At 35.8% G+C, this 24,578-nt stretch overlaps 2 protein-coding genes across 2 annotated transcripts in view; both read right to left on the bottom strand.

The window, feature by feature from the left end:
• The window catches only part of RSRC1 (arginine and serine rich coiled-coil 1), a 295,687-nt gene that overhangs the window by 78,745 nt on the left and 192,364 nt on the right, over positions 1-24,578 (bottom strand). The window lies entirely within an intron of this gene.
• On the bottom strand, positions 6,273-6,846 carry LOC118617547 (gamma-aminobutyric acid receptor-associated protein-like). Its single transcript, XM_036243542.1, is given in 3 exon segments — positions 6,273-6,763; positions 6,766-6,789; positions 6,792-6,846. Coding segments are annotated over 3 exon segments (570 nt in total).

The raw sequence follows: 24,578 nt of genomic DNA, 5'->3' as shown, positions 1-24,578 counted from the left end.
GGTGTGCTAAAATATCGATCCTTTTAGCCCTCAGGGCAATCAGGAGGGTCTGAGGTGGTTGCAATTTGAGAGCAGCCCCTGGACACAAGCAGCCTCATCAGTCCAACCTAATGTGCCAACCAAATACAGTCCTTTTGCATGTCTCAGCACAAGAAAGACTGAGAAGCACTGTACTTTAGTATCTGTTTTATATTCATTTTATCTATAACATTAAAATGTCTCTTTTAAACTTTCTCCACAGTTAACTTGGAGACTCATAACGTTTTCAATAATTACAAAATTTCAAGTTGAAACTAATTTCACAAAACAGTATGAATACCGATGACTAATAATTAAGAGGATATTTTAACACAAGGAAAAATATGTAGAGTTCCTGCGTTAAATAAGCTAATTTATCTAAAACCTATTTAACAGTAAACAAACACATCATTATGTATGTCATATACTATGTTCTTGGCTCATCAATTTGAATAGTAAATTAAATTGCTACAGATTTTTTTTTGCGCTTTTTTTTCTATGCTTCTAATATAGAGGACTAAATATAACCTGTAAGAATAAAGGTATATAATAATTTCAAAAGTCATGAAATTAATTTGTGAAGTACCATATAGACATATAATTATCCAGGTTTTTTTACTGTTATTTTGAAAATGCATTTTGTAAGTAACCATAGCATATACACAGACGCGCGTGTGTGTGTGTGTTTTATTCCTAAGAAAATGTTTTCATTTAATTTCTAAGATTATGGATGAAGTCACTGCTGCAAATGATGTAGAAGATGCCTGAGATTATGAAATATGTGATATGCAATATCTTAGGCTAGTATATATTTTATGAATAACAACAAATCTACAAACAGTATGTGACAAAAATGTTAACCTAAAATCATCACAAAAGGCCTTAGTTCTGCAAAACTATGAAAGCTAATCTCAATTCAAAATGAGTTAAATATTAAACAAACTTCTCTAGAGGAAGAGACCGCAGATAGCTTTGTCAGTGTTATCAGAAAGATTAACATTCTAGTCATAGATCTTTAAGGGAAAAAAGTACAGGAAGGAGGGACAATGGCTGCTGGGAAGCAAAGGTAGAAATTGACAGATAAAATTCAGTAATAGCAATCAGGGCAAACCTCCCCAAAGACTCTCTTATGTCCTGGTTACTGCCTACTGTATTAAGACTGCCTTTCTCATCACTTAATGCTTATTTTCATCACTTTGCTTAAAATATTGATAATCAATTAGGGCTACGTCTGTTTTGCCACAGAATCTGTGTCACAGTCTATCAGACTGTCAGGGCCAATTCAATCCTCATTCAAAGTTAATTTTTTCTTCATAAATCTGCCTTTGGAGGAGTCATTAGGCGCAGAACATAGCCGGAGGTGCAATCACCTATTCTCTTTCATTAGTGGCAGGCAGAGAAGGTGAGGGAGATTATTAGAACTTTGGAATGATCACAAAGCAGCGTGCTGCCTGTCAGATCCCCCCAACATTTAATTCATCTAGCCAACTCACCAGCACTCTGCCAACAGTTTTAAATGGACATTATTCATGAACATCTGTGACATGCTGAATATTCTGAACTGGAAATGATGAAAAAGCAATGCCCCTTTTGACTTTAAAATTAATTCTATGGTCAAAACAATTAAGAATATAACAAACATGTTTTGTGATGTTATTTTTAGTCATCTAAGATATGTTTAAGAAGCAAAACAATTTACCAAAGCTAATAAGACACAAATATATAAAGGAAAATTCATACATAACAAAGATTCTCAGTGTTAAGCAATTTTTTAAAAAAAGACTATTTTACTTACATTAGGCATGATCAGGATTTTTTTCCCAAAAGTAGGTTTGAAATTCACATTAAAATTTTTATTTAATGTAAATATCTTGTTTAGCAACATACCACAAAATAAAATGATTCAACAAGATTTATATAAAGCCAATTTAGATAAAAAGTATTCTATTGAAAATTTGATAGCCACCATATCGTCTTATAGTGTAAATGATTTAGAGAGGTGTATTATGGGTAGAATCTTGATAGAAAAAGAGTGTATTAAAATAAATAGACCAAATAACTAAGTAAAAAGAAAACTTTTAAACAACCCATTTTCACTTTAAAAGTTATTATTAATTTATTTTTTTCAATGCAAAGAAGATCTGGATTGTTTAAAATGCTTTGTTCTTTAGAGTGTCCCACCTTTTACAATCTGTAATAAAGAAATTATGTTTGCTGCTGACACAGAGACTAAAGAAATGTCTTGCTAAATATACTTTTGTAAAGCTATATCTGTAAGTTATTTAAACATACTCAGAATACCAAGATGATGACACCAAGATTTTAAGTGCTATTATCAAAGTGACAATGTTCTAGCATCATAAAATAATTTTGATTAGAGATTAGCTTGAGGAAATAATTGGGGCAGCATTTCCCAAACTGTGTCCTACACAATGAGGCGCTGAAAGGGTTTTGTAGTCAAATATCTTTGCAAAACAGCCCTGGTCATTTTGGCTCCGTGGTTAGAGTGTTGGCCTGCTGACCAAAGAGTCCCAGGTTCGATTCTGGCCAGGGCCATGTGCCTTGGTTGCAGTTCGTGGGGGTGGCAACCAATTGATGTGTCTCACATCGATGTTTTTTTAATTTTTTTTTTCTCTCTGTCTCTCTCTCCCATACTGTCTGAAGATAAATGTAAAAATATCCTTGGGTGAGGATTAAAAAAAAAAATCTTTGGAAAAGCATTTGGTTGACCATAATTAAACTATTTCTTTACTGGAGAACTCATCAGAATCTATAACATGTTGATGTGTCATGCTTCTCTCTACAAGGGAAATACAATGTGCTGATTCCCAAACTTATTTCATTATGGAACCATTTAATGACATCACTAGAGTGCCAACAAAAGGTTTTCCTAACCTTCCCATGTTAACTGTTTATCGTTTGTCCACGCTAATCTGATACTTCACATCGTATTTATCTAAAAAATATCTGCTAAGCACATATATCCCAGGCACTGTAGTAGGTGATAAGGTTACAATAGTGAACAAGGCACTGATCTCACTTTCCTCATAATCCAGTACAGAATGCAATTTATTTATTTGTAGGTCTGTCTTCCCATTGTGAGCAATTTGAGAAAATCGAATGTATCTTATTCATATCTATAGGTTCCCAGTGCCTAGCAACTGGTAAAGAGTAGAAGCACAAGAAATACTTGTTAAACTGAAATATGACCTCCTTTTACCTAGATGGTTCACACTGGTCCGAATACCAATCTCCTCCCCGACCCCTTTCTCTCTCTAAGTTAGTATGCACTCTAACCAATAATGCATATTGTGTAATATAAAGCTGCAGAGAAGCCAAAGTCTAAAAAAAATTTCACAAATATAAAGTAAGACTGGCAAAGTAACTCGAGTTTAATGGTAGTGGCTACTTTTTTCTGAGCTGAAAAGGGTTCTATTGCTTGTTTAGGTTCAGAGGGAAAAGCATCATGATCAATTACAAACAATGGCCATCTTGCCTTTAAAGTTTTTCCCTTTTAGACAGATTCATAATGCAAAAGAGTTTCAATAGCAATGACTACTACTACTGCATTCTACTATACAATAACTACTATGCTGCTCCTCCTGCTGCTACCACTACCAGTGCCATGACAGTAGCACGAAACAGAAACGTCTACATTTTAAGCAAAATGGATTTTACTTTGACAATTCCATACTTATAAGATTGTTGGAAGGGCTAAAAGCAAGGGCTAAAAGCATGATGCTCAAATATACACAGGCAGGGTGGTGAGAAATCAGGTGGTGGCTGCCTGAGTTGAAAAGTTCAAGAATACCCTACTATGGCTGCAAATCAGGAAGCCACCACTGCACCAGCCTCTCAACCTGCACAAAATGAGCAACTAGACACTGCACACACAACTCCAGGTGTCCACAGCTGTGCTTGTCAACAGCAATAGGCCAGAGCAGCAGGAAGAGAGCCTCCACATCACTTCCTTTTTCAAAATCCCATCTGAATGCATCTAACTGGTGGAACCTAGTTCAAATCCAGAGTCTTAGATACAAAGGATTCTAGAACGTACAGGTGTTTGCTTTCTAGTTTTTGCTGAAAGCAGTCTAGCAAAGGGTTAGAATAAATGTAATGTGCCACTTCAACATTTACTCAACACTTACTGTGTCAGGCATCATTCGAAATGTTTTACATATATTAATTCATTCAATGCTCACAACAATCCTGTACAGTTTTTTTTTTTCTTCATCCTTACCAGAGGACATTTTTTCATTTTTGTTCAGAAAGAGTGGGAGGGAAAGAGAGGAAGAGAGAGAGAAACATCGACATGAAAGGGACACACTGAGTGGCTGCCTCCCCCACCACCCCAACCTGGGCTGGGGACAAACTGCAACCGAGGTACACGCCCTTAGCAGGAACTGAACCTGGGTCTCTCTGGACTGCAGGTCAATGCTCTAACCGCTGAGCCAAACTGGCCAGGGCACTCCTGTACAGTTTTTATACTCAAGCGGAGGCACGGAAAGGTATATCACATTGCCTGTGGTCATAGTTATTAAATGATAGAGCCAGGATGCAAATTCAGGTTGTCTGGCCCTGGAAGAGTCTCTGCTCTTTACTAGTACTGTTTCCAAAGGGTAGTAACTTCATCTCTTTAATAGATTAATGATGAGGATAAAATTATTTTATGCTCAGTTTTTAAACTATCAAACAAGTATGTATTTATCACTTAAAATTTGTATAACGAGGTGGCATTTCAAAGAAATCAATAAGCTAAAGACAGCTAAAACAATCTAGCTGAAGGTTTATTAGACTTATATATATGCAACACTCAAAGGAGAAGCTTGACTCCTTTCCTAGAGCAAAGCAGAATAAATGGTATCATTCTGGTTAGTGCAAAATAAAGACCTGAAATACAATGTTCCAAATGGGAGATGATGCTAAATGCTTTCGTATCTGTGGTTACATAGACAGAAACACAGCAGTATATTTCAAGAACCAAAAAATAGCTGACACTCTTTGAGACAGTATTTTCACTTCTGAAAATATAAATCAAGAAAGTTTAAAAGGAAAAAAAATGCCTGAAGATATTTATTATTATTTTAGGTTTTTATTTTTCTTGGTTAATCCTCACCTGAGGATATTTTCCCATTGATTTTTAGAGTGGAAGGGACAGAAGGAGAGAGAGAAACATCGATGTGAGAGAGAGACATCAATTTTTTGCCTCCTGAATGACCCCGACCAGGCCGGGTATTTTAATAGAAAAAAGCAATATAGCCCTGGCTGGTTTGGCTCAGTGGTTAGAGTGTTGGCCTATGGTCCAGAGAGACCCGGGTTAGGTTCCCGCTAGGGGCACGTACCTCAGTTGCAGTTTGTCCCCGGCCCTGGTTGGGTTGTGCAGGTGGCAGCCACTCGATGTGTCCCTTTCACATTGATGTTTCTCTCTCTCTCCCACTCTATCTGAACAAAAAATGAAAAAATGTCCTAGGGTGAGGATATATATATAAAAAAGGCAATATAAATAAATATTCATCTAGGCAGTAGTTAATGTTATACTTTTTGAACAAATATTATACAGACAACAAAATTATGCTAATTAAAATTAACAAGTTGGGAAAATTATTCTGGTAGAAAAGTAGACACAAAAAAGATTAATAAAATATGGTTGTATAGCAGGCAGACAACTCTAGTGAGGGGTGGTGTATAGGGGGTAAGTAAAAAAGAGAGAGCGCTCATGGATGTGGACAACAATGTGGTGATTGTTGGGTTGAAGGGGGGTGAAGATGGAAGAGGATAAAATGTGATGGAAAGAATAAAATAAAAACACAAAACTAATTTTAGCTAAATAACATTCTTTTAGGAAAAACAGAAATGTTTTAAGTTTATTAAAAACATTTATGAGATATAAACATGGATTAAAAAACAAAGTTTTTAAAAATAATTTATTATATATTACATTTCCATGTGTGATTTGATCTCTTTCTAACCTCTCTTACGCTTCACTTATCAGACTGGTGATTCCTACCCTAGCAACACATATTTTAATACTTGGTCAAGCCAAATCAACCTCATTATTATGACTTTACTTTTTTTTTTTTCCAGCTTAATGGTTTCCTCTTTATTGATGTGCCTCCTACCTTCCCCACACAATTTCAGTCCCTTCCATCTACCCCCAAAAAAGGTAGTGAAAGGAAAAGACTGTTGGGATTCTGAGCCCCTTAGGCAGTTAGAAAGGGAACAGAAACCAAAACAATCACTGGATGTGACAGAGATCAACAATCAAGAAGTCTAAAGCAGAGTGGGAAAGGTGGCAGAGAAAGGGGAAAAATAGAGAAAGGAGAGGTACTAGAGACCATTTCCCCCATTAACCCTCCTGTTAAGAGGTTCTGGAGAAGAGCCCCCAATATTAGGAAGTGCAGGTCCTGAAGAGAGGTCAAGGAAGGGGGGGGCACCTCTCTTTGTAGAATGGGACGCCCACCACAGGCGCAGCAGCTTCGCAGGCCATAGACACTTTTATCACTGTAGGCAATGTACAGAAAGAAGTCTTCCTCGTGGTGTTCCTGGTACAGCTGACCCATCCTGGCCCTGGTGGGTGGAATGACATTGTTGACAAAGAAAAACAAGGCATCCTCGGCTCGGAGGTGAATTCGCTTCCGGATCAAGGAATAGAACTGACCGACTGTGAGGTCAGAAGGCACCAGGTATTTCTTTTTGTCCAGGTCTCCTATCTGAGCTTTGGGGGCCTTTTCTACTATCACCGGGACCGGTCCGGGTATTTCTTTCGGATCTCTCACCCTCAGAGCGGCGCTTCTTGAATGGATGTTCCTCTTTATACACGAACTTCATCCTCCCAGGATCCGGGTTGGACCAGACTGGGATTTAGGTTATATACATAAAATAAAACCAATTTCTGATGACCACTCCCACCTACACACATACCATCAGAAATGCTTCTTCTGAGATTGAAAATGAATAGGTGGTGAAAAATATTTAATAATGTCTGAACCTCACAGCAAAAATGCAATTGTTTTTGTTTATTTTTAGTAATTTAGCTCTTGAAATTTTCTTTTTAAGAAAACTTTCTGAAATGACCTACTGACTCTGCCACATGTGATTCATGATGTGAAGATCTGTTGGGCAAAAAAAGGAGTTTTCAAATCTGGAGCAAATAATCTGCTTATATGTGTTTCACCCTACTCTATTCTTACATTTTGGTTTCCATCCTTATATTCTCTCTTGAATAATTTTAACATATTTATTTCATAGTTTCCTTAAGGATTTTCTATTATCTCAAATTTACTGGGTGCCAATTATTCTGTTTCCACCATTACCTGACCTTCCTGCAATCAATATTGGACTTAATCAATTTGACCTTTAACATATCATATACTTTTATCTGTTCATTTCTTCCCATCTTTACTGCCACTACCCAAGTCCATCATTATCTTTCACTGCAATTACTGCAATAACTTTACTAATCTTTCTAAAACTAGTTTTGTGATAATCTTATCACCAGTACAACCACAACCTTTACCATTGCCACCAAATCCACTTTTCTTGCTATAGGCAGATGGATTTTCTAAGAATGAATTCTAATCATGCCATGCCTTACAATGGTTTTCCACTTAGGACAAGAGAAAAATAAACTCTAAAATTAACATGGTTTATAAGGCCAAGAATCATCTATTCCTTATCTACCTTACTAGCTTCATTCACACTATTCTCAGTCTCCTTATTCTGTCTTTTTTGTTTTGAAAAGGTACCACGGTCCTGTGTGACCAACACCCTAGTTTGCCTGGAACTTCCCTGGCTACGCTCTCTTCTTAGTCTACTCTTTACTGTTACTACATTTATCAACATTATTATTTAACTTTATTAATTGTACAAATAACTATGTTCTGTTTGCTTTCCCCATGAGAACAAAGTTCCATGAAAACTGGTACCTTGACTGTCTCCTAGTAGCTAACAGTGCTGTGTATATACAGTAAGTGCTCAATAAAATGTTTTAAATAACAAATAGTTTGTTATTTTATATTTTTGTTGCTATGTAATTGACATTTTAATTATAATTTATAATAGATAATTGAACGTGTACACAAAAAACTATACACACACACACACAACTTTATATCATTAAGAAAACTAGAAATTTCATGTATGTTGGTGTTGTATCTTTGGATAGTCATAAACTCTCAAGATTTTAAAAGGATCTTAGGGACCACCTAGTTCACTTCTCTCATTTTTATAGATGAGAAAAATTGAGGCCCAGACATGTTAAGTGACTTGTTCAAAGTGACACAGCTAATTAGTGGCAGAGCCAGTGCAGGAACCAAGACCTTATTACTCTCAGAACAGTAATCTTTCCATACTGCTAATTAGAGATGATCACAGGTCCTTAGGCAACCATAGAGTTGCAGGATTCTGACTCAGACTCTTTGTCTATTTGGCTAATTTACTGTGTCTCAAGGCAAGTCACTTTAAATCTTTTCACAAGCTTTGTACTTTCAACCAAATTTGTTTCCTTATTCATAATATGCCACCACTTAATCCTCTAAACGGAGGGCAGTGTTCAGGTTTATTCTGTTTACTTTATCCTCAGTGCCTAACACCATACCTTGCATATTTGAGATAATGACATTTCTTGAAGTAATATATGTGACCCAATGTGCTGCATGTGTAAGCACACATGCCAGAGTACTATATGGCACAGGTGAACAGGCAAGTTCTTCAAGCTTTTGTATGATGAAGCTTTCTGGGTCTTGCCAATGAGAAGTGAGGGAGGGAGGGAGAGAGGGAGAGAAAAATGGAGGGAGGAGAGAAGGAAGGTAGAGAAAAGAATGAGAAAGTGTGTGTGTGTGTGTGTGTGTGTGTGTGTGTGTGTGTGTGGTGGTGGTGGGGCAGTTAGTGAATAACCTGGACCTATTTCATAGGATTATTACTGTAAGAAAAGTTACAGTAAACTTCCTGCTAATATAAAGAGCAACTTGGAATGTGTTGCACTAGTCTCTTTTTTATTAAAGTGTCATACATGTATACTCTATTTGGGTTTTTAGAAGATATAAATCTACCTTGTGAGGAACTATGTACTAGGAAAAAGTATTCTACCTGCAAATCTATTAAGGCAGCACCAAAGGAGGGGACATCATTACCTGCTCAACCTAAATATGAATCAGGTGCAAATCCAAACTGCAAGTGTCATCACTTCAATAGAAATTACAAATCACATGATTTTAGAGTTGGAAAATAACTTCTATGGACTTTATGGTCACTAGGTTAGGGTGATCTGTTCAGATTACTCAACGTGGATCAGCACTGTAACTCAGGGCACGCTCTTTTTTACTTTTAGAAGAATAAAAACCATAAACAAAAACGGAACTGACAATTGACAAATTTAATTGACAAATAAATTGTAAAGAATAATTAGCTTGAATTAGCTCCATAACTGGCTGCTGTCTACTTAAATATTGAGTTGTGATCCTATGATCATACCTAAGAACCAAGCCATCAGTTTTCCACTGGATGGAGAAAAGAATAAGAACATGTCCGAGGTTATAGCAATAAGTACTATTGAGCAAGATCCCTAAATTTCACACTAACTTCATGACAAATCTTTGTAAAAGTTTAGATATTAAAAATGTTTCATTCACTCCTATGTTTATACTAATTATAATGACATTCTAAAAACTGCAAAAATTCTATAGAAATATAACTGGCACAATTCAAATATATTTGTAATGGCACTCTTTAGACTTGACCAAACCAAATTCAAATGGATACTTAATAGAGTTTTCATCAAAGGGGTAATTAGCAAAAATTTTTAATTTCATGTTGAATATTTTCAAGGTAAACCTTATTCTTGTCATTTAAACAATCGAGGCTCAGACTCTTGTTTATATCTACAATGCTTACTTTTCTTTTAGCTCTTTAGTGCTAGAAAAATAGTCTTGATTGTCAAAAATCCTAAATACCTTTCCCATTGGAATGTTTCCTTATAAAGTTCACTTGATTAAAAACTTGAATTGTCCATTTTAAAGGTAGGGTAAATCTTATTTTGAATTTGTCTGGATGAGATCACTTACTTGAAAATAATTATGATAAACTGGTTGGTGAGAACAGAACTTGCAAGTGAAAAGAGACCTTGAGCAACTTTGATGGCAGAAAAGTATCACCTGGTGCTTTATTTATTCTCAAACTTCTAATCAAGTAAATAAATTCATCTTGGTCACTTCTTTGGAAAGCTACTATTCTCAAATTTGACATTATGGCAACACCACCAAGAATTTCTAGGACCATAGTGAGAAGTTAGTAAGAAGGAATACAAAATGATATGGAAATTTTTGCCCTGGCCAGTTTGGCTCAGCAGTTAGAGCATCGGCCTGCGGTCCGGAGAGACCCAGGTTCGGTTCCCGCTAAGGGCACGTACTTCGGTTGCAGTTTGTCCCCGGCCCTGGTTGGTCGTGCGGGTGGCAGCCACTCGATGTGTCCCTTCACATCGATGTTTCTCTCTCTCTCTCCCTTCCTCTCTCTCCCTCCCACTCTATCTGTACAAAAAATGGAAAAATATCCTTGGGTGAGGATAAAAAAAAAAAAAAATGATATGGAAATTTTTACTGTGCTCAAGGTTGTAACAATTTGGGAATTGCTTTTTCCTATGTTCTTATCCTGAGGTGGGTGGAGCATTAATTCTTGAGGAAAACTCTGGGCTTTCCTGGTAGTATCCCCTTTGGGCCTACCTTTCTGTGGAGATAAGGGGCTAGCTATCTTGGAGGGAGTACTCATTAGGTTCCTTGGTTTCCATAAAAGAATGTCAACGTGTCACCTGTTTATTTAATCTCTAAAGGTTAAGAATCACTCCTGAATCCACCACACAGAGTGTCTGCATTTCAGAACCTTCTAAAAACTGAGAGAAAAAAAATCCTCCTATTCAATGACTACAGGAGCCTAGCTGAACGTTCACATAGGAAGAATTTTTGTAAAAACAAGCATTCTCTCTGTTTCTTCATATACACTTGACTTTAATTATAATTGAGCAGATTCATCAGAAGGCTATATTCTTGAACCACATTTTCTTAACAAACTAAATTTCACTTGGTGCTTTTATAGGGCTTCTATTGATGGACATTAAAAGAGGTACTATGAATAAAAACTATTATTTCATTTCTTGCAATTATGATATTGAAGATACTGTATCACATCGGGATAATGACAATGATAAAAAGATAGTAAAAATCACATAAAATAGCACTTGAGTGTTTACAATATTTCATTTAATAAGAAATCCCCGCCCTGGCTGGTTTGGCTCAGCAGTTAGAGAGCATCGGTCTGTGGTCCAGAGAGACCCGGGTTCGGTTCCCACTAAGGGCGTGTACCTTGGTTGCAGTTTGTCCCTGGCCCAGGTTGGGTCGTGCGGGTGGCAACCACTCGATGTGTCCCTTTCATGTCGATGTTTCTCTCTCTCTCTCTCTCCGAACAAACAACGAAAAAATGTCCTTGAGTGGATAAAAAAAAGTACAAACCAAAGAAAGAAATTCCCCTACATAAAGCCCCACGTGAGAATTTCCTTTTAGGAAAAGCTGGGGTGAAACTTGTAGTTCTCCTTAATAATCTGCTTTTGGCTACTGGGAAGCCTAGAACAAGAGACAACTCTTTAGGCTCTTTTGATGTGTAAATTTTGTTCTATTTTTCTCTTGCTCTTGACTGATTGTTATGAGTGTTATTTGCTGTTTAGTGGGCTCTGACTTCTGGTGACCTCATGAATGAGTGATGTGATATGTTCTGTGTACAGATTAAACAAATAGGGAGATAAATGCACCATTGTCTGATGTCTCTGCTATAGGAAATCACTCTGCCTCTCTGTATTCTGTCTTGATAGTAGCTTTCTCCCCACAATACAGATTACACATCCACATGAGTAAGTGCTGCCTGAACGGAGTGGCTCAGTGGTTCAGTGTTGACCATACACTAAGAGGCCGCCAGCTGATTACTGGTCAGGGCACATGCCCAGGTTGTGGGTCAAATCCCCAATGGGGGCATGCGAAAGGCAGCCAATCTATGTTCTCTCTCATCGATGTTTCTATCTCTCTCTACCTCTGCCTTCCTCTCACTCTAAAATCAATAAAGAATAAGAAAATTAAAAATATATATATATGAGTTAAGTAGTGAGGCACATCCATTTTTTTCAGATCAACCTACAGTTTTCCATGATCCACGTAGTCAAAGGTTTTACTGTAGTCTATAAAACATAGACTGGCCCTGGCCGGTTTGGCTCAGCAGTTAAGGCATCAGCCTGTGGACCAGAGAGTCCCAGGTTCGGTTCACGCTAAGGGCACGGCACATACCTCAGTTGCAGTTAATCCTGGGTCCCTGTTGGGGTTGTGTGGGTGGCAACCAGTCGATGCGTCTCTCTCACATTGATGCTTCTCTCTCTCTCTCCCTCCCGCTCTATCTGAAGATAAATGTAAAAATGTCCTCAGGTAAGAATAACAACAACAAAAAAACCCATAGATGAGCCTTCTTCTGAAATTATTTAGAGCACTGCAGTATCCAACAAAAGTTCACAATTAATTCGTGAGTGCCTCTTCCTTTTCTGAATCCAGCATGAACATCTAGCATTTCTTGCTCCATATAAGGTAGAAGCCTTTCTTGCAACACCTTGAGTATCACTTTACTGAGCAATGCTCCTATAGTTACTGTACTCCTTGGCATTTCCCTTCTTGAAAAAAAATTTTTTTTTTTATTGAACATTTCAAGTCTGTAAGCCATTGTTTTATTTTCCATATTTGTTGACATATTATTGATAGAATTTTTTCATATTCATTCTCCGTGCCTTAAAATAATTCTATCAGTACACAATCTACCCCCAGTGATTTATTTCTTCCCAATACTTTTAGGATAGCTTTCACTTTAATGTATATTTTTCCCTTTTCTGATTTTTAAAAATTCACATATCACTATTTTATTACTTTGTTATAGAATCCTTCAAATAATTTGTAGAAGACACAGAATAAACAGATAAATAAGAAAAATGATGAATAAATCTATATAAATGGAAAAATTTGATAGTAATATTCTTCCTATAGGTGTATTCTGATGATCAAATAAGTTAGAGTACATAAGCTGCCCAGCACCTGGGACTGCATGGCCTCAACTAATTTAGGTTCCTTTACTTAATCATTCTCTTTAGATAAACTACAAAATGTTATAAATAACCTCATCACTCATGAATGTCTCATCTTTTTTTTTTTCCATAGTGAAAACTATTTAAAGGGTATTATAATAGTTATAATTTTAAAATATAAAATAAGTTTTTCCTACTTACTATATTGCCCTTAGGAAAATCTCAGAATGAGGTAGGTAACTTCTGAATTCATAGAAGAGCTACAGAAGAGGGTAAAGGAAGAGAAAAGGAAAAAAAATGTATATGAAGCAGAGACTTGTCAAAAATAAATGAAATGCCTTTAGGTAAGCAGAGTGACGGTGGCATCACATTAACTTTGGGAATTTAGAGGCAAAGTTGGGAAGGGGAGAGAATTATACCTGGTAGTAATATTATCTGTAAAATTTTAAAATATTTATAGAAGACTTCATAAACTATGGGTCTCATCTCAGATGTCCATTCTAATGGCCTTGGGAGTAACAGTATGAAGTGCTGTGCTGAGAATTCTGAAGTTACATCTGGACTTGGCAAGAAAAGTACACTGATTAATGAGCTACATGTTATACATGAGGCCTAAAGGAGGGGTCTCAATGCCCCATATTTGCCACCCTGCTCTACACAAAATAAGACAATAATACAATGATGATAATGCTGACAACTTGTAGTTATTACAGTCAGTGAAAGTATAAGAAATGTAGACATATTCAAAGAGAAGTAAAAAGTGAGGAAATTCTTTATTTATATACTTATATACATACACCTTTAAATATTTTTTCATAGACATGCTAAAGAGTTTATTCCTGTGCAGAAAATACCAAATGGCTTTCAAGGTCAAATTCTGAGAACTATTTCCAATGGCATTTACTCCCTTAAAATGTTACTATGAAGAAAGGAACAGAATCCACCTTATATGTCAGGTATCTTTGCTGTGAAATACACCAACCCACATTTATGCTTCAAACAATCACAACTATTGACTGTGCTCAGGAACTTGCATTTGGGCAGGGTTCATTCAGAGTAGCTTACCTCTGCTCCATTCAGCATCCACTGGGGCAATACGAGGGCTAAGACAGGCTTAATGGCAGGGGGTGGGGGTGTGTGTGCTGAGTTTCTCTGATGGTTATTGTTAGCTGTCAGCTAGAAATTCAGCTGAAGTCGTCAGTCAGAACTCTTACATGTGGTCTCTCCATGAAGCTGTTTGGCTTGCTCATAGCATTAGAGCCTGGTTTCCATGAGCAAGTGTTCCCAGAGACAGGAAGTGGAGCTACCAGTTTCCTAAGGTCCGGACCTGGAAACCAGAATTACTTTGCTGTATTGTAATGGTCATGTAGTCACAAAGCCCAGAGTCAACAGGGGAGAGACAGACACTCTTCAAAGGAAGAAGTATAAAAGAATTTGGGGCCATGTTTTAAAACTGACACAAAATGAAACTATAAAAATGGTTGAGAAAGATACAAAAAAAGAAAGATATAAGAAATAGAGAAAAAAGAATACTAAAAAATAAAGAAAATCATTCTATATAGGATGGTAATTCAAGGTATGAAATGACTAATTAAAGAAGGCATTAAATTTGAGAGCACAAATAAAATAGGTATTGAGAATGTGTGATATATACCCAGTAATGTTCAGGATAAAAGATCTGGCCATATGTTCTGAACATTTAAAACAGTTGTGACATAATAAAGGAAAAGTTCAGATGTATCACATCTGAAATTCCATGAAACTTTAAAATAAAGGGCTGATTAAAAAATCTAATAAAGCAAAAACAACTTAGGAATAATTAATCAGTGCAAATCTATGCAAATTATATATTTTGAAGTCAAATATTATATTAATGAAGCCTACCATCAACCAATTATAATAATTTGTTTTACTATAACTCAAAATATTAATCTTGTCAGGCTCTTCATCTTGTCTAAGAAGCAAAGATGTAAAACTATTATATCTGTCTGAGATAACAAATAACCAATAGTTTTTATTCTCTTCCTATAGTGAGTTCTGGTTCAATCAACTCACATTAACACTATTAATTAATAAAAAATGAGAGCCAATATTTCCTGAGTTATTATATATCAGCAATTATTCTAACTTCTTTACATGTATTAACTCATGTAATGCTTAATAATAATATCCCATTTTTGCTAGTGAGGAAACTGAGCCTGAGAATTTCAGTGACTATCCAAAGTCACTCAGCTAGTAAATGATAGAGCCAAACTAACTGAGGCAGTGTGACTCTTGAACTTCAAATCAAACCCACTACATTCTGTAACTGGCAAAAGTAGCAGTACCCATGACTGAAAAAGCATTCTCCATATTCCATGAACACAATAGTTTCATATATTTGATAGAGTCTTTCAAGCTGGATCATTTCATAAAAAAAAGAATAGTTAAATAACATAATGAGCCCTGGCCAGTTTGGCTCAGCGGTTAGAGCGTCGGCCTGCGGTCCTGAGAGACCCGGGTTCGGTTCCCGCTAAGGGCACATACTTCGGTTGCAGTTTGTCCCCGGCCCTGGTTGGTCGTGCGGGTGGCAGCCACTCGATGTGTCCCTTCACGTCGATGTTTCTGTCTGTCTCTCCCTTCCTCTCTCTCCCTCCCACTCTATCTGTACAAAAAATGGAAAAATATCCTCGGGTGAGAATAAAAAAAAAACAAAAAAAAACATAATGAAATAAAATCTGACTATTTCTCAAACTCTATCTCTTTAGAAACAGGAAGCAGGTATAAATCAAAAGAAAAGAGATGAAAATAAGAGAGACAGTTGTAATATATAGCTTTTCTATCTCACAATGTCTTCCAGTAAACATAATAAGAAAGATTCCTTGTTTGTCCAGGAGAAAACAGAGAGACTATTGAGGACATTTTTAATTAAGAATAAAATAATAAATTACACCCAACAAAAGTCCTATTGGATGTGTTTACAAACATCCTTTTGTAGTCCTCTTACAGAAAGGATCTGCTTGCAAGAAAATGATAAACACTTGAGATTCATAATCTGCTTTTTGTTTAACAGTGATCGAATACCAGACTAGGCCAGTGCCTGAGGGAAGGGGAGTGGGGGTGACTGGATAAAGAAGGTGAAGAAATTAGCTAAAAAACATATATGCATACCCCATGGACACAGACAACAATTTAGTGAAGGCCGAGGGAGGGGGAGGTGGGAGTGGGCAAAAGAGGGGAGGGAAGAGGGACACCTGCAATAATGTCAACATTAAAATTTTTTAATTAAAAAAAAAAAAAGAAAACGTTTAGGGAAAGTTTTAAAATGAAAATCAGAAAGCAATTAACAGTGAGTTGTCAATTGTAAGAATGTTCCTATATAATTAAATCCTCCAGTTCAGTAATAGAAATTATTAGACTTTTTACATAACCATTTAAGGAGATGATTAATTGGAGTGGAGAGTTCCAAGGGAGGTATGGCCTTCCTATCCCCATTATTTTTTTTTTCAAAGAAAACTAAATGTATGTATTATTCTAGGTGGTAAAGATGGAGACGATCTACTGAAGTTCTAAAAATACAAGTCCAGTAGAGAAGGCAGACAAGAAAATCCATTTTTATAACAGTGTAGTAGTGAATTCTATAATACAGATATGCAAAGAGAATACAGAAGAAAAACAGCACTAACTCAGTCTGATGGAAGATAAGTAAGACTGCTAAGAGAAGGTGCACCTGAAGTGATTCTTAAAAAAGCAGTAAAAGTTAGCTAATAAAAAGAACCAAACACAATGGCTCTGAAATAACTGAACCACTTATATTTTATGGTTCTAGTAGAGCTCATCAGTTTCACAAACCTGACCAGGAATTATCAGATAAGAATCAAGAGCATTGACAACATCACTAACCATCAGAGAGATGCAAATTAAAACAACAATGAGGCATCACCTCACAACTGTCAGAATGGCTGCCATAAACAAAACATCAAACAAGTGTTGGCGAGGGTGTGGAGAAAAGGGGACTCTAGTACACTGCTGGTGGGAATGCAGACTGGTGCAGCCACTATGGAAAACACTACGGTGTTACCTCAAAAAAATTAAAAATTTAATTGCCATTTGATCCAGTGATTCCCACTTCTAGGAATATACCCTAAGAAGCCTGAAACACCAACCAGAAAAAACATATGTACCCCCATGGTAATAGCAGCACTATTTACAATAGCTAAGATCTGGAAACAGCCCAATTATCCATCAGTAGACAAATAGATTAAAAAAAAGCTGTGGTACATATACACAATGGAGTACTATGTAGCTGTAAGAAAGGAAGATCTCTTATCCTTTGAGATGACATAGAAGGATGTGGAAAGCATTATCCTAAGGGAAACAAGCCAAGCAGAGAAAGACAAATATCACATGATCTCACTTATTTTTGGAATATAATGAACATAATAGTCTGAGGAATAGGGTAGACCCAGAGATGTGGAAGTAGGGTACAGACTGACAACCCTCAGAAGAGGGGATTGTGGGGGGAGGGAAGAGATAAACCACAGAACTTATATGCATGTACGCATAACCAAGGGACATGGACAACAAAGCTGGGGATGGGGTGGGGGGATGGGGAGGAGGGTGTCAATGGGGAAAAAAAGGAGAAACATCTGAAACAAAAATAAATTAATAATAATAAAAAAGAATCAAGAGCATTGAAATCATATATGATTCTCAATTTTCCTTCCTCCTTATTTTCTCCTTCCTGGTATTTTTTTCTAACCAAACATTTCAGTGTCTTTTATGTCCTAGGTATCCTTTTAAGCAATGAAAACAGCAAAATAAATTAAGAAAAAACAAACATACAAACAAAACTCTGTGTAATGTCTTTAGGCAAGTTGGAACTCAGCTTTTTTTCTTATAAACATAAAATATATCTTTTGAAAGCTTAGCTTTCATCTTGAATCATCTTTAAGATAAAAATGACACATAATATATCAAAAATGGCTCACACCTGAAAGCAGAAATATATGCTGAAACTCCAGTGAATGAGGAAGAAGAGGTAAGTGGGTTGGGAGTCATTCATAAATATTTATTGACTGCAATCAAATAATTCATATCCAGAATATATTATGATATATTAGAATACATATATCATGACTTCTTTAAATTAATGAGAAAAATATAACAATAGGAAAACAGAATAAACACTTAAGTAGACACTTCATAAAACAAGAAATTCAAGTAGCTAATAAACAAATGAAAAGCTACTAAAATATTTTGGTAATTAGAGAAATGCAAATTAAAAGTAAAATGATTTAAGTTTGGTTTAAATAAAAAAGTCTGACAATATCAAGTGTCAGTGAGAAGGCAGAGCAATGAGAACTCCTATACACTACTAGTGGGAAAAGAAATTTGTATAACCAATATGGAAAAGTGTCACATTGCCTAGTGAATTTGAAATTATTCTTATAACACAGCAATTCCACTCTTAGGTATACAGTTTAGAGAAGATCACATACAAGCATGTTGGGATACAGACTTTTACAAGAATGTTAGAGCAGACTCGTGGAAAGGTTTAGAAAAAATGCAGTATGTTCATATAATGAAGTGTTATATAGCACAAATTCAACACACTACAGCAACATGCAAATAGATGAATCCCTGGAACAATGTTAAGAAAAGGAAGACTCAAGAGAACATATACTACACAATTCTAGTTCAAAACTAGCAAAATTTAAGTATAGTGCCTAGCAAGGTGGTAAAACTATAAAGTAAAGCAAGGACTTGATTAGCATAACGGAGAGGAAGGTGGTTATGACAGAACGGAGAATAGGAAAGCTGCTGAGGTGCTGACAAAGTGCTGTTTCTTGATCTAGGTGTAAATGCTTCATAATAATTTGGTGATCAGTATACTTACATACTTTTCTCCATATTTCATATTACAAAAGGTCAAAAAGAAAAATCCTAAGGAGAAATGTGAAATGCTGAACAGCTAAAAATACAAAAGAGATTTAAAATAGATAGATAGATAGATAGATAGATAGATAGATAGATAGATAGATATTTCTTGAGCATCTTCTATATGTTAGGAACTATGCTAGGTGTTGAATGCATGGTATAAAAAAGAGACAGTTTGAGAGAGGTATGTCAAACAATCATGGAAATCATATTTAATTAAAAACAAATTGATTGCTATGAAGAAAAAGTTCACAGTGATTCAAGAGATGTTGACACAATCTAGTATTAGGCATCAGGGAGGCTTCCTTTGATACAAAATTTAAGCTGAAACCTTAGTAAGAAGTCTAAATTAATAGTAAGTGTAAAGTAAGTTATTTCAGACAGATGTACTAACATGCAAACCAAGCAACTAAAAGCAGGTCAGTGCAGTTTAGACTTTAGCAGAGTGGTCCAAGATGAGGTTGCAGAAGTAGACATGGGAAAATCAGTAAACAGCTTACAGCTACATTAAAAACTCTGAAATTTGATCCGAGGAGCAAATGGAAGGCACTGTAGAATTTTGTTCAGGGGATTGACAAGTAAGATCATTCTGGATACTCTGCAAGGAATGGATTATAGGGGGTATGACTGTGGACAGATGAGTTAGAAAGCTAATGCAATCGTCTGGTCTAGGCAAGAAATGACAATGACTTGTTTAAAGGCAGTGAAAATGGGAGTAGAGGAAGGATTAAAATGTATTTTATTTTATTTTATTTCAGTTTTCAAAAATGTATCTTTATTGCTGAAAGTATTATACATGTCCCCCTTCTTTTCCCCCATTGACGCCCTCCACCTTGCTCCCCCTTCATTGCAGGCCTTCACCGCACAGAGCTACACAGCGTGCTGATACAAGGGATGTGGCAGGTGAGGAACTTGCCAAATTGCTGTTTTAAGCAACTAGAATGATGTAATGGAGGGACAATGAAAGGGGAGCAGACTTAGGATGGAGACAGGAAGATAAAAGAATTCAGGACAATCTCACCTGTTTGACATTTAAATAGAGATGACAGGAAGTCAGCTATATAAGTCCAAAATTCAGAAGGGAGGATGGGTTGGAATTAGAAGTTGTTGCATACAGGTAACACCTGGAAGTCCTGGGAATGCATGAGATCATATGAGATGAAAATACAGAGAAGGAAAACTGAGAGTTCAGGAACATTTCATGAGGAACATTTAGGAGTTAGGTACAGAAGGAGACTGAGAAGGAGCTTATTAAAGGATTAAGAATGAATAACAGCCATGTGTAGCATGGAGGACAATTATCTGGTTAACAAACCTAGCTTCTCAATATAGCATATGAAAGATGGTCTTTGTTAGCATAATGGTTAATATTATCCAGATATCTTTACCTTTCCTATACTCAGTCATTATTGTAACCTACATATTAGTAAATTCATAAACAATATTTTTCCTTTGCCCTGCATTATTTTTTATTATGATTGTAGTTCTACTTCTTGCCACCTAAAGCACAGTTCAGATCACATTACTCCCTTTGTGGATATAGGCAATGTCTCTGGAAAGCCTATAAACCTTAATGAGCGCCCACTGTGTGCTAGTCAATTGTAAAGGCTGGGGGATATGTTATTAAACAGACAAAATTCCTGCTCTTACAGAGCTCACTTTCTAGTAGGAAAGCCTGATGCTAACTCACTAATCAGGTATAAAATCTGTTAGAGAGTAATGAATGCTATGAAGAAAAATAATGCAAATAAATTATGAAAGAAAGAATAATAAAACATTATGTCTCTCCACCTCCAACTAACTGTGTCAAGTTTCATGTACACCCATATTTATCACTTCTGCTTTGTATTATAGTACTGTCTTCTGGGCTCTAAGCTCTAAGAGGCAGGGATTATGGCTCTGTATCCCTCTAGCTCCTCTCACCTTGCATACATTTAATTCAAACGTACCATTTCTTTTTTTTTTTTTTTACTAAGCCATCAGTGCTCCTGAAATACCAAGAAATTTTAATTTACTCTAAATGATTATTGGCAATAATTAAAATGTAAACACAATCTCTAATTTGCTGTTCTTTATTTTTTTTTTATGCTGTGGCTATTTTCCTCTGGTTATTCCTTAGCTATGACACATGGTCTTGGTTATGTTTATGAATTAGTTAATGTTTATCAGGATAGCAAATCACACTGTGTCTGCATCACCACTTCGGTTCTCTGGCTTGATGGGCTGTCATCTTTATCAAGAGACACATTCTGTCAGTACTGGCTAAATTTAGCAAGGTAATAAACTGTGCTAATGTTTACTCTTTGGTTCCCTAAGTATAACTGCTATATTTTAATGCTTTTGATGACAAAGTCCCTAAAAGTGACAACTAAATAAATAAATTGTAAGGCTGAGAAAAATTTTTTAATACTGCCACAATTAACTAACTGCTCAAAATATCTACAGTCAATCTCAGAATGGGCAAGAGGGTCTGATGGAATGCCTATTTTGAAAAAGCTCCCTGGGATGTTGTGTATCCTTCCCTGACCATTCCTAACCTCTGACACAATCTCATTTCACTGATAAGAAAGCTGCAACACAGAGTGATTACTTAGCATGTAAAAACTATATGGACATCTATAATTTTAAAAATTAATAAATTAAATATTAATAATAATAAAAGGGAGTATATCTACAAAAGGAAACCACACAAACAAAAACAACAACAAAATTATATGGGCAATGAAAAGCAACTCCAGGATTAGAATTCAGGACTTGTCACTATCTCTTGTATTTCTGAAACTGGGCCTCCACAAATATCTGTGATACAGGGCAAGTAAGACTAAAATATGTTTTGGTAAGCAGAGTTAAAGAGGATTACTTCAGTATTTCTTAAAATGGAAAGTATGCTAATGTATGATAAGATTCTCTAAAAGAGTATGTAGGATTTTCAAATGTATTTGGTGAAGTTGCCACCCTGCCCCTTAACAAAGCAACACAGAAAATAGTTTGGGAACTTAAATCTGCCTCCATTATTTTTAACTTATTTTGACTTCATTAAAACAGTAATAAGAAGCCCAGGATGCATAGTTTATATATCATAAAGAGTCTCTGGATGGTTATACTTATCTATAAAATAATGCAAGTTGTGAGGCCTTTATTAATTTTTAGTTGGTGGTAGGTCAGGTCCTATGGGTTCATCAGCCAAATGTGGTATTTTGATCACTTAAGAATGTTGGTCACTGCATATGCATTTCTACACATACAAAAATAAACTCTATGTGTTTGACTTAGTTATAAAGTAAGGCAAATTAATGGCATACATTTAAATAGATTTTAGTGAGTCTTTAAAGACATCCACATTCTCATTTCATGATGAAGGCATTTGAAATCTGCATTTCTGGCAAATATGTTTAAATTTTAATTCTTCCTTTGACAACAGGAATATTTGATTTCAGTTGCTTTTAAAACAAACTCTAAAAATCAATAACAAAGAGGACAAAGTAGTTTTGAGCCTGTGTTAAAAATAGGTACTAAAATGCTACTGGTTATACAGGATCTGTTGTGAATAGGTCAGCTCAAGGTCCCAGGTAAACATCTTGTTTGTGTCCTAAAGCCTTGTTTTCTGCATTCCTTATACTCTCAGTAGGGTCCTCCTACTCTGGTCTAAACATCAGGCCACTGCACCCTATCGATCTTCTTTAAATCTCCAGAATAATAAATTTCAAGGCAACACAGCAGAAGCCGACTAAAGCCCTTTAATTACATCACTGCTGAAAGGAAATCATTGATCAATGGCATTATGGGAAAATAAACTGCCCCCCAAACCAGATCAAAGTCAATAAAATAGCTGACTAGCTGCCCCATTGGGGACTTCTGCTAGATTAGTGCTCATGGACAAGCAAAAGAGACGATTCTAACGCATGCTGCTTACTATCTTTTGAAGCTCTCCCTGGCAGGTGTCATGCTCTGAGCATGGTTTTTGATTACTCTAATTAAATATAATATTATCAACAGATCTTCATATTGATCCTTAGAATCACCACTTCTAAATGAAAAATTAAAAGCCTAGAGAGAGGGCCTCATAGGGAACCAGGTTATTTTAATGATTTTACTCCTTTATCAATTTCTTCATGTTGTACTATTCTAGTATTTATCAATATCAAGGTTCCAATTAGCTTAGGAATTTTAAATAATATGTAAAATAATAATTTTATAACTTGCTCTTCCTGAAATTAAATTCTTTTCAGTTTACATGAAATTACATTCCTTGGTTCAAGTCTCAATAAATCATTTTTGCCTATCAAGTGCTGCTAACTGTGCTGGTACTATTCTTTATTGATGGTATGATTTAAGTACATTGCTCAGCACATTTGATGTATATGGCAAAGAATTCTTTTCCCTCAGGTAATTAGTTCAAAAAGCTATTAAAAAATAACAATATTATAATAGCTTATACATTTCTGTTGATAGTTTTCAAATAGGCAAGATTATTGAAATATTTAAAATCCTATTAATTCTTCTTGCAGATTTCAAAATGTTTTCTTTGACTTGATTAGGGACTATAATCTGCAAACAAATTTGAAAGCCACAAATCTCTTTCCAAAAAAGAAAGTATAAATGTATAACATGTGACTATTTATGAACTCATTGGCACTTAAGTTTTCATGTAAATTTTAGAATTATATAATAATAAAATGTAATTATACCTTTAAAGTAAATTTCAGAATTTTGAGACTAACGTAAATTTAAGAACATACCAGAGGAAACCTAAAATATCATATATGATGACTTATTAATGAGTATTATTTTAGTCACTCGACCCAGTAAAAGCTAATAGCCATGCTTTCTTTCCATTCTACATTTCTTTTTATTCATTCCCTATTCCCTCAGGTGGTTCTCATTGCTAATGCCCAAATGGCATCAACCTGTTGTTTAGCACATCTATGAAAAGGCTAGCCTGCTGGCTAATTTACCAAGGGATTAAAGCCCTGAAACCACTTCAATCTGCTACTTTGTTTCCACGTAAAAGCCTTACCCATGACACTGGTTCCCTCATGTTAAAATTGAAAATCTCTTTAAAAGAAAGAAAAATTCAACCCAAGAACTGTTTAAGAAAGAAACTGTATGCCACAAATAATACGCTGCACCCATGAACAGTGCTATGAAGTTGCACTCAGTTGGTCAAGTCCTGCATTATATATTAAAAAGAATTTCAGGTTACATGTTCACAGTTACATAAAATTAACAGAATTAACACAGGCACCAGTGGTGGTATGGTAGTGGTGGTGGTGGTGGTGGGGGTGATGATTAATGTAAAACTCTTTGTAGATATAGTTCATCATTGCAGCATAGCATTTAATTTAAACTCATTATTTTTGTGCATATTCTTGAATGACATAAGATTATTGTAACTGCATTAATTCATACTGGAAAATGAAGGCTCCAAAATCCATGTAACTCTCTGAGTTTCTGATTTAATAATAATAAAGACCTAAAATTTATTATTCTAATAAAAACTGATAGGTACACACAGCAATTAATTTTTCTATATGACAAAATC

The sequence above is a fragment of the Molossus molossus genome, unplaced genomic scaffold (assembly GCF_014108415.1).
Source record: "Molossus molossus isolate mMolMol1 unplaced genomic scaffold, mMolMol1.p scaffold_m16_p_5, whole genome shotgun sequence".
In the NCBI taxonomy this organism is placed as follows: domain Eukaryota; kingdom Metazoa; phylum Chordata; class Mammalia; order Chiroptera; family Molossidae; genus Molossus; species Molossus molossus.
The sequence above is the reverse complement of the archived record's forward strand: the minus strand, read 5'-3'. Positions and strand labels throughout refer to the sequence as shown.